General features: G+C 41.1%; 1 protein-coding gene across 4 annotated transcripts in view; it reads left to right on the plus strand.

The window, feature by feature from the left end:
- Positions 1–12,580, plus strand: part of CTBP1 (C-terminal binding protein 1) — a 233,319-nt gene that overhangs the window by 74,851 nt on the left and 145,888 nt on the right. The window contains exon 1 of one of the 4 annotated variants that reach the window (XM_033059948.1): positions 9,315–9,380. The exons of the other annotated variants lie outside the window; for them this stretch is intronic. Within the exon in view, the coding sequence (XP_032915839.1) occupies positions 9,374–9,380 (7 nt within the window). The 5' untranslated portion in view covers positions 9,315–9,373. Of the gene's footprint in view, positions 1–9,314; positions 9,381–12,580 lie in introns of those variants that run through there. 4 annotated transcript variants of the gene reach the window in all.

The following is a 12,580-nucleotide window of genomic DNA, read 5'->3' on the forward strand; positions in this document are numbered from 1 at the left end:
TCACATGGGACCAAAATTTTCTTTCTAGATTCTTCACTGGTGCAAAATAGGAAATAATTCCTAGTGCTACCCAGAAAATTCTGGGTGTCCAGACATGACCATGCTATGAAATGAAGAAATATTGTTGCTAATATTTGTTTGCTTTGTTACTTTGGCTTCAAGTGTTTGGGTTATTGAAAAGGATGAGGATGTTTGCTTAGTTGGTGCAGGGAATTTCTACTTCAAACAAAATGAAACTATTCTCCTTGAATGGCTGTAGCTTTTCACCCATTTTTAAGTGCTGTCCATGCCAAGGACTGCAGTGGGGAACTTTGCAACCTTGTTAAATTGCTCCCAGTTTTTCCTTTTCAAAACTGTGTTGAGTTTTTCTTCTGTGATTAAGTAAAAAGTGGTTTTGTTCAAATAATCCAAGTGTTATAAGGGACACAAAAGTGTTACAAGTATGCAATGGAAGCTGTTCTTCCTCATCTGTCAGTTTTAGGTTCATTTGGGTGGTGGGGGAGAGATGTGTGTCTGGAGTAGGGATTTACAGCCCAGATTAGGTTACAACACTTGTATTTTTCCATTATGTATTATTCAGTGCATTTTAGCAAAGAACTGCAATAGGATGTGTCAGGGTATCGTAGAGTTCAGCCTTCACTACAAGATCATTGCAGCTTTTTTTGAGAATTTCAGAGCTTTTGTCTTCACAGTGAGAAGCCTCAAGTAGAGGCAAATACTCTGGTTTGAAGCTTTAGTATTGCCAGTATTCCTAAAAATGGTTAGCCCTTTTTTTTGTTGTTGGCCAAACAATTTTTTGAGCTTCTGAAGGGTATTAAATGGTCCAAAAAATGCATATAGGAACAGAAAAATATAAAAATAAATGTTAAGCTGTTGTTTCTGATTTAACTTTCAAACTGCTCTATTCTTATTCCTGTTTCAAGAGGGACTGTGAGAAGTCTCACTCTAGCAAGAATGTGGGCACAAAATGCAATGAATGATGTTAGTTAGTGTGTATTTTACCTAGTTTTATACCTTCAGTTAGTGGGTTGTATTTCAGACAACTTTGAAAACAAACATATTCCTTTCAGTGAAAAACAGATTTATATCATCCAAATTGAAAAGTATTGTCAGTCCAGGTAGGCTAAAAATGTTCTGTTCTCTGTGATAACAGAGAAAGAATTATGAAGAGATAAACATAAACATAAAAAGAGTTTATAAAGGGATAGAGAAGCAGGAAAAAAATCCATCTTCTTTTCTAAAAGAAGAGGTAATTAATAAATAAGTATAAAACCTCCAAAAACCCTCCTGATGCATGCAGAGCTGCGATGAGAACTGAGTGACAAGGGAACTGAGGTGTGTTGGCTTCCTTGTGAGCAGGCAGGGAAGCTCAGGAGCATTTTCAATTGAGGTGCTCATGCTTAAGCTAATTTAGGTTTTTTAATCAACTGGTAGTTTCTTTCTGTGTCAAAACAATAGCTGAAATCTAACCAGTCAGCTCTGCAGTCAGTTTATGATGGCATTAAATGGATCTGAAACGTTATCTTAAGACTATTATTAACTGCTAATTGGCATTTAATTCCAGTTAGTTTTAATATAAACACTTTTCTGTTAGGAGTTTGTTCTGCAGGACAAAGGGAAAAGCATATTTGTGTACACACACACACAGAGGCAGGTTCAGTGGTGTCTGATCTAACACAACATCAAGGGGAAACAGCTGGGATTTAATGAGCATGGAGCTGAATGAAGTTCATAACTAGGACTGTGTTATTGATGTTCTTGGAAGGGTTTGAGAAAACTTCTCGCCCTGCACAAGGCTTCAGAGTTTAACCACTGAGGGAGGTGGTGCCAGGAGCAGGGTTGTGTCTGCAAAACTCCAGAGCTGGGTCGTTCAGTTCTGTGTAATTGCATAATTAAAATGCAGCGTTTCGTGTAACACACCTCACTCAGCAGAGAGGTGGAGAGGGAGGTCCTGCAGCTCCCTGGCACCTCTGCAGAAGTGCCACCCTTGTGGCCAGAGGTCAGCATCCCTGCTGGCCTGCTCCAGCCAAGGAGGATCCCTTTGGAAGAGGGATTTGGGTTCTGTGCCTCCAGGGCAGTCCTGGGCTGCTCAGACGATACCCAGTGATTTAACAATACTGTTTGATTGTTCTGGGGATAGGGAGACAGGTACAGGCAAAGACTCTGGTTTGATGCCTTGGTATTGGCAGTGCTTCTAAAAATGGTTAAACCTGCTGAAGCAGTAGCAGTTTTTGGCAGGACCTTTTCTTTCAGAGGTTCTGAAGACTCCAGTGTGCCAAAGGCAGCTGTGTGGTGTGCAGGGCAGCTTCTTTCACCTCTCTGGAGGAGTCTTCACCCTTCATTTCTAAACCACCACATGTTTCGAAATCCAGACATTATCTCTTATTCTTCAAAAAAAAAAAAGCTTCAGCACAGCCCTCAGCACTTGTGTGTTTTATGGAATATTGTGGTGCTTACTGTGAATTAATTCAAGACTCATAAAAATTAGTATTTACTGCTACTAAGAATTATAGGCTTCTACCTTATGAGCTACCAGGAGTGAAGAAACAAGCTGAGGTTTGGGTTTTGGCGGCCTCTTGAAGGTCAGAGAGTCCTTGGTTGTTGGAGTAAAGCATCCACCAAGCCCGAGCGTGACTCCAACCACAGAGGCCGATCCCTCGGTACGTGCCCAGCGTTGTCCAAGGTCTGGAGCCAGCACACGTGGCCCAGGACCATCTGCTGAATAATGATGGGGCAGAGTCCAGACTCCTGTGTCAGCAACTGGAGGCACAGCTTCACTCTGTGTGTCTTAGCTCCCAGCATAACCGTGGATGGAATGAGAGTGGTTGCTGCTGGGAAACCGGGCTAAAGAACAATTCCTTCCCGCAGAAATTCATCACCTGGTGTTACTCAAAAAGAAAGAATTTTTTTCTAAAAGGTGTGGTGTTGCAGGAGGGGTTAGCAGTGGAGTACTGAGCTTGGCTTGCTTCACATAGATTGCCTGGCATGAGTAGAGGGGCTGTGCTAATGGCTACATTGGAAGGCATCCTAAATATAACAAGGAATCAGGATATTATATAGAAATAACTGAGATTACTGTGAACACTGGGCTAATAGAAGTGGAATCAAATTCAAAATACAAAATCAAAGGTCATATCTTCTAAGTGAGTAATAGCAGAGGTTTGTAAAATAGAAACTTGCAACAAGATTCTCATTATAGATAAATAGTACTTGGATGATCACGGGATGTGCTTTAGCAGCCCCTGTGATATGCATAAAAACAAGTGAACAGAATTTTCTGCTCTATCAGTATGAGTTCATCATTCCTGAACAGTTTAATGAGTTAGGTAAAGAGGCTGTCATCTCAGAGGGAGACATGAAGAATATATTCATCTTTAGATACTGTGGAGCAAAAGGAAAAGAACTGAAAGTCAATGGCTGCAGAAGAAAAAAAAAAAAGTACAAACAACTGCTGAATGAATTGAGGTTGAATTCTGGAAGAGGATTCCTGATGGGCAGAGCCCCCAAAGTCCACCACAGCTTTCCAAGGAGAGGAGTGGCAACAAAAAAACCCCAAAACACAATAAAACAGGGATTTTCTTAATAAGGAAATTTAGTTCATGAAACAAATTATTTTACATCTCAAGGGAAATGTTCTCAAGCCTGTGCTTTTAAGAAATGTGTTATGCCACTAGTGCTCATAATGCTTTTTTTAAAAATCAAACTATTTTCTTTTTCTGGGCAAAGTGTGGATGTTATCAACTATACTTGAGACAACCTGCTCTGGAAGTAAAAGCCTGTTGGGATAAATGTTGTGATGCAATTACCTTGATATGTAAGGCTAAATGTATAATAGTAGGAGAAGAACATATTTAAGTAATGTATAAAATATGTCACCACAAAAGAATGTACAAATATCCTTCAAAAGGAGCTCAAAAGTTCCAAAACAACACTCCAGGGAAGAAAATCTAGGAGAAAGTAGATTAGCTACAGATATTCATTTCTGGATGTTTTCCTTAATAGTTGATGATTTGAGAAAGCTGATGGATTCTTAAAAGCCAATTTTAGATTTTAATGCAGTATCAACTGTTTTCTTAAATTCCTTATGGTCTCAAAATTGCACCCATGAAACATCAGCTATGTTTACCAAAATATTTTCAAATTTAGATGAGGGTTGCAACACAGGGAGATAGTTCAAAGAAAGAAGTGTGTATCTAGTGTTGACAGTTTTGCAAAATGATGTGAATATGCATTCAGAATTTCCACTGTAACTGAAAAAAATAGATTTTTACTCTTCCAAAAAAAACCCCAAAAAATCAAACCACCTCAAACCCCAACCCTATCATTATAACACATTTTGACTTTAAAAATAGCATTTGTTCTTGTGCTTTAAAACAGAAAGTATCAAGGCTTTTTAGTGGAGCAATTTATTCTATCACCATTGAAAACAAATGTGAAGAAGGAAAATTCTATTGGGTTCCTATCTTTTTGTTAAGTTTCTCTGCAAAAAATAGATCCTATGAATCTGTGACTGTTAATTCCCCACAAAGAATAACAGGAAAAGCTTAACCAAAAAAATAATAACTTGAGTTCATTGTTGTATCATGGTAACTGCATAATAAATGCTGTAGATTTGACAGTTTAATAGGTAAGTAAAAGAAATGCTGAATCACTGAGAACACAGAGAGTGCCTGCCCCCACCCCAGTCCTGCCATGGTGCTGCTTCCTGAGTGACCTCCCTGCCCTCTCCCAGCAGGGAAGGCTTGGGAATGGCTGAAGGTGAAGCCACCAGATTCCACCTGGAGTTACAATCCAGCTCTGGACTCAAAATAAGTTTGTGGAGCAAGTCCAGAGGAGGCCACGAAGATGCTCAGAGGGCTAGAGCATCTCTGCTGTGGGGACACTCCCCAGAACCCAAAGGGAGTGACATGAGAGCTGCAGAGGGGCTGGGGACAAGGGCATGGAGAGACAGGACAAGGGGAATGGCTTCCAACGGGCAGAGGGCAGGGTTAGATCAGAAATAAGGAAGAAATTCTTCCTGTGAAAGTGGTGAGGAGAGAAGCTGGGGGTGCCCCATCCCTGGAAGTGTTCAAGGCCAGGTTGGATGGGGATTGGAACAGCCAGCTCTGGTGGAACTAGTGGTCTAGCCTGGTCCCTGCTCATGGCAGAAGGTTGGAGCTGGATGCTCTTTAAGATCCCTTCCAACCCAAACCATTCTGTGATAACTGGATTTATCCTGATCTTACAGACAGGATAAATACATCTGTCTGAGAGGCAGCACTTCACAGCATGATTTAGCAGAGATTTTGGCAGTTTTGGAGAGACAGTGGTCTATCAAGACCTCTGACAACGTGGGAGGTGCTTGCTTTGAGTCAGACTAGTAGTGCAGGAGTAGACAAATTTTAATTTGCTTTTAATCGAGTAACTTATGATATTCAATAATTCCACTTTCCAAGAAAAGAATGATGCAATTTAGTCTTGAAGTACTTAATGAAATGCTTATTGAACTGGGTCAGGCCATAGAGTGCCCTGTAGCCCAAGGTCTTGTATGAAACAGAAAGCAAAACCAGACCAACTATGTACGGTATTTTTAATATTTCCAGCCTTTAGATATTTTCAGAGTCTGGGCTTATGACCTGACACAGCTTCTGTGTTGCCTTCAGTGATAGATAGATAGATAGATAGATAGATAGATAGATAGATAGATAGATAGATAGATAGATAGACAAACAGATAGATTGATTTTTTTTCCATGGAAGGGAGGGTGGTGGTGGCACTTAGGTCCCTGCACTCACCTGGGAAAGAGGAAGGTGAATGAGTGGTACCAGATAAAAAAGTAATAATGGGCATTGTTGGCCACTGGAATGGTTCACAGATGTTTAGACATGCTGTCATTTGGGTGATGAGATAAAGATGCCCTGGTATATATGATTATAATATTTAACACTGCACACTTTAGAGCAGATTAGGTATACATATCTGCATGTATGCAGTCTTAATATCAGGGATAAATTTGCGTAATTATAGCTCATAATTTTTCTCGTTGCAGCTATTTTTGAAAGTTAAATAATTGCTGATAGAAGGGAGTGGTAATTTATGGCAAGAGAAAATGCTCTTGCCTCATCTTATGTGGAGGGTGGTGGGTGTAATTCTGAAGCTGGTCCTGTTTGCTGCTTCTCTAAAATATGCACTGCTGCTATCTGTAGGCACGTTTTGGGGACTGAAAAGATTCACAGCAATGTGGGTATTTTCTTAGTAAATGAAATGATCACCATGCACAACGCTTGGAAAATATTTAGGTAAATGGTTATCTGTAAGCAGGGATATGTAGGTATGTTTTCTAAATAAAGATACTTAATTTTGAAAGAAAATAATGTAATAAATTTCTGGTTGCTAATAATATGCCAGAGAATAGATTTTTTTAAAAACTGATTTAGGTTGCCACAGCTAGGGAAGGCAGCAGCTTATTTAAGTAGTAAGCTTTTTTTAAGGAACCATCTCTGTTTATTAAGTTAGTGATGTTCAACAAATGATTAGATTGAAATGTGGATATTGCCTTTGAGAAGATGAATGTCATGAAAAGGAGTTGGTGGGATTATAACTTCGAATATGTTCCTGTTTATGTGTTTAATGTATTATTAAATGCCATTTGTTTAAGAATTAAGTTAATAATGGATCTAGTGTAAACAATATTGTTTTTGTATCACTTAGGCTCTATTTGGTTTTTGTTTCATGACAGCAGTTCAGAATTAAGATTCCATTATTTATTAGCTAGAAAGAAGGATGGGAAACAGCACATCTCATGTGTTTAGCTAGGAAATCTGTGGAAGCTGAGGAAGTGGCTAAGCATTATGGATGCAAAATACTCAGAAATATGAAAGTCTGCTTCCAGGAAATTATGGATATTTTGCTATAAAATAAATATTTGGAAGATCTGAGAAGATACCAATCACATGAAGACACTCTGAAGGCACCACATTATCTGGCATTGTAGAGGATTCAAACTAATTTAGGGCAGCCTTCTAATGCAGCTGGTGTGGCATAGTTAGCCTGGAGAGACCAATTACCAAGGAGTTTCAGGAACTAACAATTGTAAACTTTAATAAACATGATCTCAGTATTTTAAATTCTTCATTTAGGACATGGTTCAGAGCTGTGTAGGAATAACCCAACACAGACAGTGGACACTGAGGATATGCCTAAGAATTCTCTTCCCAGTAGTGAAGCCTTTGCCATAAGAGATGCTCCATCTTCCTCCCTGAGAAAGGAAGAACTTCCCAACACCTTTACAGAATGCTGGGAAATCTCACTGCATTCCTCAGGAGGGGAAAATACCCATGCAGGAAAACACTTCATCATGTGTAAAGTGTAAGGCCTTCAAATTCAGTGGGATTCACTGTGTTCCTAAGTTCAAGGAAGTGCTTTAAACTAAGAGTAATTCAGCAGGCACAAAATTATGACCAGCAGGGTCAGTCTATCAGGTAAGACACTTGATTTGTGTATTTAAGTACATTTGCTGTCATCCTAAATGTGCTAAAAATCTTTGCATTCTCCAATAATGACTGTGGAAGTCTGACTGATTTAGGAATTAATTTGGTGTAAATATTCCCCTATGTAGGTAATCTATTTTTATTACTTCTAACACCAAAATCAGCATCATATTTGAAGGAATATTACAAACAAAGGAGAAGTCTAGGAAGTGTATGGTGTATGGTGATACACTAGCCACCACTTCACTATGGGATTTGTTTTGGATTTTTTTCTTGTGGGTTTTTTTTTTGGTTACTTTCCATTGTGCTTTATAAAACATGTTTATAGACTGTGTCAGCAATGTTCTTCCTCAGTTGCTGTTGCAAAGACTGTTTTCGTAGTTTATCACAAAATGCCAGATTTGCTCAGCATGTAATTTAATCTTATGCTTGGAAGCATCCACATTACTTGGTTATCATGAAATTATTCTTTAATAAAAATGTATGCTTTGTGATCTATATTTTATTAATTTGGTGAGTCACTTTATCGATTGTTGCAGATGCCATGAATGTATAATTTGTCACAGTTATTGGTTGCCTGTCAGCAGTTCGTGGCATCACAGTGTTCTTGGCTCTTGGGGCACCTCAGGAAAAAACATCTCTTGATCTGCAGAAGAAAAGCTTTCTCCTGTAAATTATCATCAAGACTTGGGATGATATCGGGTTTATCACTTCACAGCGTGTGTTATCCTGTATTAGCCAAACGCTGTGAATACATTCATAACGTGGCCTGCTCAGGCAAGGGCTTTGAGCAAATACAATTTCGTGATTTTAAATGCTGGGGTGAGGTCAGAAGGAGCACAACATCAGAAATGGGAGGTGCAGGCTTTGTCACTGATTTAGTTCGCTCTGAATTTAGGAATTATTGAGGTCACCAGGATGGAAAAACAGAAGAAAACTCTGAGGCATCTTCTACCGTAGATATTTTCTGCTGTAATATAAAGCAGCCATGACTTTTGTTCATTGAAAAGTTTCTTTTCAAGAATGAATGTGAATGAATTTGAATTTCTTAAAAAACTTTATTTATTCTATATCTTTTAGCAAAGCAGGTATTTATACCCACAATCATTTGACTTGAATAAGAAACTTTGCTAAGAATTTCGCAGTGGTGATACAGATTAAGCAGCTTTGCATGCGGGAGTGGAGCTGTGTGGCTGAAACATCTGCTGGTTTCGTTTTGTTATTTTTAAAGGCTGGTTCTGCATCCTGGGAGCTTGTGGAAGGCATGCACAGAGCTTGTGTGCCATGCCAAAACCAGTGGCTGAGCTCAGATTTTGGCTGGAGTGGTTATAGTGGTTTATATCCCTTCATTTTCTTGGATTCTCTAAAATATTACTGTCTGGTGCTTCCCCGCGATCAGTCGTGATTTAGGCAATGGCATCCTTCCATACAGAGCAGAACAAATTCCCTTGGGGCTCCCCAAGTTTTTGGTCTCTATAATTAATGTACAGTGAGGGGACTACATAAAAAAATGGGGAAAAGGCCCTGCCCAAAATAAGAAGCGCGGAGGAAGTTAAAAGGAGGGAGCCAGAGAGAGGGAGATGAGAGAAATAAGAAAAAAAACAAGAAAGTAAAAGGGTGGGGGAAGAGAAGGCGGGGTGGGGAAGGAAAAAACAGAGGAAAAAGGGAGGAAAAGAATTAATCGCGATGGGCGGGCGAGGAACGGGCAGAGCCGCTCCCCGCCCCCGCCGCTCCCGGCCGCCGCCGCCTAATGAGCTGCGCTCTGATTGGCCGGGCCCCGGCGGCGGGCGAACGCCATTGGCTGCGGCCGCGGCGCTCTCCGCCCCCATTGGTCCGCCCGCCTGCCCCGTATCTTCGGCAGCGGCGGCGGTGGCGGCGGATTCCGGTGTGGAGCCGGCGGCGGGATGCAAGGTGGGCGTGTGGGCGGATGGATGGATGGATGGAGGGCGGGATGGGGATGGATGGATGCATGGATGGGTGGATGGATGCTCGCTACCCGGCGCGCTGCCCCGTCCCTGCGCACCGTCCTGATGCACGGCGGTTTATTTTTTTTTTTTTTTTTTTTTTTTTTCCAATAATTGTTTTTGCACCGCAGCCCCCGGCGGCCGCTGGGCGGGGGCTGCGCCAGCGCAGCGCCGGGGGCAGCGCCGGCCGCATCCTGCCTACTGCTCGGGGGATGCGGCTCTTTGTGCCGCGGGCAGCGGGAGTTTTGCCGGGAAGGCGAGGGGATGGATGGATCCCGGCGGGGCTGCGCTCTTCCCGGCCGGGGGTGCCCCGGGAGCGCTGCGGAGCGGGGTCCCCGCCGCCCGTCCCGCACAGCGCGGAGTTGGCGCCGCGCGTCTCCGGGGGGACACCGGGGTTTGCGTGCGCTGAACTGCGCAAAGTCTGGGAACCGGCTGGGGGAGGGTTCCCCGAGGAAAAGCCGGGATTCTTCCCAGAAGTTGTTTCTGTGGATTTGCCAGATATTAAATACCTCCCGTTCGGTTAACTGGAAATCGATGTGGTTAGGTGCTGTTATCTGAACGTACTTTGTTTGGTTTGAGTTTAAAATAACAAATATGAACTTAAATACTCTCAATTTTTATCTTGCATTGTAAATCTGTTACACGTTTCATGGACAAATTTAGCTCTGTTATTTTGCAACATATTCTCCTTTTCATGATGTGTATTTATTATATTTTGGTCTGTATATTTAACATCATATTAGAACCGCATCCACGTTTTTAACTTCTGAGTTCCCTGGTGGTTTTCATGGCAAAAGTTATTTCTGATGGAAATATGTTTTCAGACAGAGAAATCTGCTGACGGATTTTGCAACTTTTTTCTCTGCATAAGGCTGTGGTTAGGACTGGGTTCTGTGCTTTCTGTGCCATCTACTTAGCTGGGAATTTAAATATCCTGTGAGCATCCCCAGCTGGAGATGGAGCTGGAAGCTGTAGTATATTTATATGACCATTCTGTGATGTGTGAAAAGTAGAAATCTTGAATAGAAATAACTGATTATCAATGAAATCAATGCTTGAATGTTTCTTTTTAATAAAATCGTCACTGAACCTTTGAGGTGCCTTATATAGAATTTGGGTTAAAGTCAGTGGTTCTGGCAGTGTAGATTTACACCTGTACGTGTGATTAACCCCTTGCTGTGCATTGCAAAGGCAGAAGGATGCTTGTGGGGCCAGCTCTGTTGCTAGGCCTAAAAACTTAATTTTTTTGTTGCTAGCCTGAAGCTGTGAGAACCAATACAGGTTTTTGCACGGAATGAGGGAAGAATTTTCAGCTTGGCCCTACCAAGCAGGAGCAGCCCCTGCTGCTGTAGGGTGTGGGAAGGCTCTGTGTCCTCACCTCCTGCCCGAGCACCCATGGGTGCACAAACATCCTGGGACCGTGACAGGGGCATCCTTGTTGGGAAAAATTATGATGGATAGGAATGGCACCTGTACCACTGGTGATTTGTCATCTCCCAGGGAAAAACTCTGTACCTGTAGTTCTTTGATCATCTACCCAAATCGTCTGAAATGAGAGACACCCACTGAATTCATCAGTGTGTTACAATGAGGTGACTGATTACTTGAGCTGGTGAGAAGTTCAGAGAATTATATATAAATTATTATTATGATGACTAAATAAATACCATTTAAACCAGCGATCTGTACTTTTAAAATGAAACCAGCTACAGTTCAGCAACTGCTGTTTCAAAGTAGAAATACCCATGTATACATATTATGGCACTTTGATTTTGTTACATACTGGCATGCATAATTTTCATTCATTATATAAACTTTCTTCAGAACATCCTGAGAAAACAGACAAAATAAGGTCTGTTTGATACCTAGTGAGACTTTTTTAGCCTAAGTAGCAAATTCTGGTTTCTAATAGCGTGTAAACAAAGTGCAGCCAGGCTGGCAGGCGTTGCCTGCTTGTGGTGGTAACAGAAATATGAAAGGTGATGTGAGCACTGCAGAACTGAATTACCCTCCACGCCTCCTGCTTGTTTTCTCACCCAGGCAGGTGAGGGGGAGCAGAGGAAGGCTTTGCTTTCCCTTTGGCACAGCACTGGATTGCTTCACTGGTACCAGCTAGAGATCCTGTGACCCCGTGGAGCTGCAGGAAACCTTGTCATTTCTTACTCTAAATATTGCTAAGTGTAGACTTAATATCTAAAGGAGATGCATGTTGCTAAATATATATATATATATTCCAAGTATGAATGGATAGTAAACTCTTAATAAATTAAAATAAAGGTCAGGTTAGAAAAAGTGAAACCCTGTTAGTTGTTTTTTTGGAGTGTTGTTTTTTCCTTGTTGTATGAGTTGGATAACAGTTAGACTCCAGTGTGCACAAGGAGATTCATGTAGAGAAAATGAATTTACTAAACTTAGATTACTGAAGGTTTGGCATCAGTAATATAGATAAATCATTCATTAATTACAAAACAGTCTCTGAATTTCTTATTTTACGTACTTGTGGGTCTTAAATAATCAAAGTTTTAGTAGGTTCTGTCTAGTTGTTTTGTAGCTGTTTTTTGTTTGTTTTTTTTATTTTATCATGACCTTGATGGATGGAGAGAGAACATTCCCCTGGTGAAATGTGAGGGATTACTGAGTCTTCGTGGTGGTAGTTTCTGTCTTACAGCAATGTGACTTATGGTAGCACTTTTCCCTGATAGCAGCAATGTTTATTTCAGAAGTATAATTTTCATATTTAAACACATGCAGCGCTAGATTGGAAAACTTTTAATGACAATTGCATGGCATGTTTGTTTGTAAATGGTTATGTTGAATGACGGGAAAAAAATTAATTTGTAGTTTCTAAAGATCTGTGATTTTTATATCTGTTATTTAACAGAGCTGTAATGTTATCACTGAGCGCTGCCAGTTGGGTATAAAGTGCAATGTGTAACATTTCCTGGTAGCAGAGTTGCTCTAAGTGGAGAAATAATTTAAGCAGTACAAGGATTTTTATAGCCCTCTTGTCACAATTAACTGTTTTGATGAAATACGGATTTACACAACATCTGCCTTTTGGGACCGGCGCTCCCATCGGAGCCCGCTGGCTTCCCCCAGCAGCAGCATCCAGCCTGGAGCCTGGCAGGGCAGGATGGGCTGGAGCCT

This window comes from Catharus ustulatus, chromosome 5 (genome assembly GCF_009819885.2).
Source record: "Catharus ustulatus isolate bCatUst1 chromosome 5, bCatUst1.pri.v2, whole genome shotgun sequence".
Lineage (NCBI taxonomy): Eukaryota > Metazoa > Chordata > Aves > Passeriformes > Turdidae > Catharus > Catharus ustulatus.